At 30.7% G+C, this 3,359-nt stretch overlaps 1 protein-coding gene across 1 annotated transcript; it reads left to right on the plus strand.

The window, feature by feature from the left end:
- Positions 1-1,679: 1,679 nt before the first annotated feature.
- LOC108904694 lies at positions 1,680-2,309 on the plus strand. Its single transcript, XM_018707336.2, has 2 exons — positions 1,680-1,801; positions 1,860-2,309. Exon 2 carries the CDS (start codon positions 1,869-1,871, stop codon positions 2,271-2,273), a length of 405 nt encoding a protein of 134 aa, XP_018562852.1. The 5' UTR covers positions 1,680-1,801; positions 1,860-1,868; the 3' UTR covers positions 2,274-2,309.
- The last annotated feature ends 1,050 nt before the right edge of the window (positions 2,310-3,359 follow it).

Raw genomic sequence — 3,359 nt, forward strand, 5'->3', positions numbered from 1 at the left:
TCTCTAGCATTACAATGTAATGTACATTTTATTAAGTTATAACTATGAACTTATCCGTTGTGGAATACATTTCCTATTTACATATATGCTAACGAAAACTCTCGTTGTATATTAGAAGGAGAGGCAGTTTTTAAGGCTGATCATGTGGTACTATATGGGAAAATTGAGCAAAGTTAATTTAAATTTAGAAATTTATATTATGTCTGCAGACTAGTGCCCTTACTTACTAACAACCCTCATGAAATTCAGGGAGTATTATCTATCGGCAATAATATTTTGAAAATTTCTTCAATGGTTTGATGAAAACTTAATTCTGGATTTTTCTTGGACCATGAAGAGCAACCTTGAACTGAACAATAATAGTTTGACAGTTTCTTCTTTCTATCCATAATTGCTGAAATTTTCCTCACACTATTTTCTTAAAATAACAGTGTTCAAAAAACGAACACTAAATTCAGTTTTAAATAAAATACAAAACGAAATGTCACACACAGAAGAAATATTTACCTTGTTTCGCTAGTATCAGTTGTCACCGCCAGAGGGCGAGCTCTTAGCTGCATTCGCGAATATGGTCCCTAGAGTATATACTACATGGAGTGTAGACGCTATAGAGAGAAAGGGCGCTAGCTTGGGTACTCTCTCTCACTCATTTCCTTTCTCTCTAATCATTGAGTATATTATGCACATACTTCTATCCTATATTCTATATTCTATATATATTCCTTCTATCTATAGTATGTGATATTATGCTATAGATAAAGAGCGGAGGGAGTTGCGTTAGCCAATCACGTGACAGCGTGAGAGAAAGATATTATCCAAACCTTAGATCGAAATTAAACGTGATCGCATTAGCTGTATCGAAAAAAAAATACTTCTTTTGTTCCCATTTATTTTTATTGTGAACTGTTAAGCTTCATTAGTTAATACAAAATTATAAAAGAAGATTTATTGATAACAGTGTTCATTTTTTATATAATTACCTACAATCCTTCACAGTCCTGTGGTAATTAGTAGACGTCCTTTTTCCTATTTAAGTTATAAAAAAATACAAGTAAAAAACTGGCGACTCTGGTAACATAAAGAAAATTTTTTAAATTTTTCTGCAACCAAGTACGAAACAGTATATTGTATGTTGCCTACCCAATAAAAATTGAAATGAAACTGGTAACTCCGGCAAAATATAGAAAATTTTATAAATTCTAATACACCTAATTATCTATTTGTAATGTATTATGTCGTGCCTAGCCAATAAAAATTGAAATGGAAATAAAAGAAAATAAATACAAAAATTGGAAGAATGGTGGAACTATAGAGGAACTGAATGCAGTTTTGGGTTGGTCAGTGCCATAATGGTTCACCGGAATTTTTTCTGATTTTTCAGAACCCTATAACTTTTTTAAAAAATGGATAGCCCACGAGAATTATCAAAAAAGTGCTCAATTACATAACAGTACCGGAGAACGCGCCGCCATCTATGGTTCAATTAATTCACCTGTGAATGTGAAGCTGTTACAGTTGGTAGTTCCGCAGTTCTAGTGTAACTTCTCAGCGACAGATGGCGGCATGATAATTTGGAACTATTTAGTGCAACTTGATTGGTCAGTGGACATAATTGAGCGTTCCACTTCACTGAACCGTGAACGTGTTATAATGGCACGACTTTTTGCATTCACTTTCTTACTCTGGCAAGTGGCAACACTGATTGTTTTCATTATAAATCATTCCTGTCATCTGCTGTAAATATTTATTATTTACCGTCTCAGATTCAAGAAAATATCGAAAAACTGTATGTTTTTATCGTGTAAGTAATATACATGTATAACATTTGCTTTGTCTATTAATGAATTGTATATTTTTAGTTTATTGGAATGAAGAATACCGAGGATACAGATACTCCTGTTATGTGCGAGGTAGAACTAGCAAAACCGAAATTTATCGTTCACAAATTTGTGTCTGAAATAACAGAACATAAAATTGTATTCCAAGTAATTAAAATGATAGATTCATTATTCATCTATATCAATGACAAAGACCGTCTTCAGTTTAGCGATTTATCATTTGCTATGACAAATCGGTATGACAAATGCCCAACTGGTACTACGTTAATAGGCAACTTTTCCGAAGAAGTCTCAAAAAATATTGCTTGTAGAATCTCAAAAAAAGTTAACAAAGCAGTGTATTTGAGTTGTAATGTCGAGCAAGATAGATTGCTTATTCCTCTCATCGAGAAGAGACTGTATGAGGAAATTAAGTCGTATCCGGATAAATTTTAAGTTGTAATAATTGTGTAGAAATAAATATTTAATTTCATATTTTATTTTTTTACTCGAGTTATTGTAAAAATGTAAATCCTGTTTTGTACTTTTTTGTAACGATTTTTTATTTTTCTCAAACGAAATAGGTATTTAACAAAAATTAAGTTTCTTGCACTGAAACGTAAAGTATGTTAAAGTAATCAAACAAACATAATTATAGTCACGCATTTATTTTTCAAGTACTAATAAAAAATTAGTATGATATAATGTATGTATATATAATAAATATTTGTATATATCTCTATATTAATACATTCCCATTTCGATCTATATGCACATTATTTTTCTTCTATTCCAAAATAAGGAAGAAAATATTAATTTCATTGTAAAATGAAATAAAATTCAACAAATAATCGGCAAATAGTGATGAAATATTTGCACCAATTATTATGTCTTAATTGTGACAAATTTATATCATTTCGTATATTCCAGCACATTAAAACCAAATATTTGTATAAATTTTTCAGTAACTAAAATGTTTGTATGTTTCCATAAATTTTCCGTTTAAAATACACATCACTATTTGCAAATAAATTCATGGTGTTACCTAAATGAACTGTTGACCGTTAATGCGTTAAAGAGAAATTTATTTCAGACTTGACATCATAATTACTTCCCAAAATTAGTAGTTTAATAATCAATTTCAACTATTATCTGCCTCAGTGCATACTCCCTGAACTAATACACAAACTTCAGAATAAAGAAAATATTAAATACTATACATGGTGGACCAAATTCAAATGAGTTTGGAAATAGGTTTTATATGAAGCACAAGCTTATAATTTTTTCCTTTACTCTGTATTTTACTCAAAAATAGTATATTATTAGGATTAAAAGTATTACTTTTATCGAAAATATGTTGCTTTATGTCCACCGGTATTGGTAGAACGTCGATTATTTCTGAGGTATATTAGTGGAAAGCGTCATCGAATGGTGGTTGGTATTCATAAAATCAGTGCCATCTCGCATGTGGCAAAATTTTTGAAGGACAACTGGAAAGAGTACACTGGGCATGCATTAAGACGAATGTCTGCTACCCTTTTA

The sequence above is a fragment of the Anoplophora glabripennis genome, unplaced genomic scaffold (genome assembly GCF_000390285.2).
Source record: "Anoplophora glabripennis isolate ALB-LARVAE unplaced genomic scaffold, Agla_2.0 scaffold4077, whole genome shotgun sequence".
Lineage (NCBI taxonomy): Eukaryota > Metazoa > Arthropoda > Insecta > Coleoptera > Cerambycidae > Anoplophora > Anoplophora glabripennis.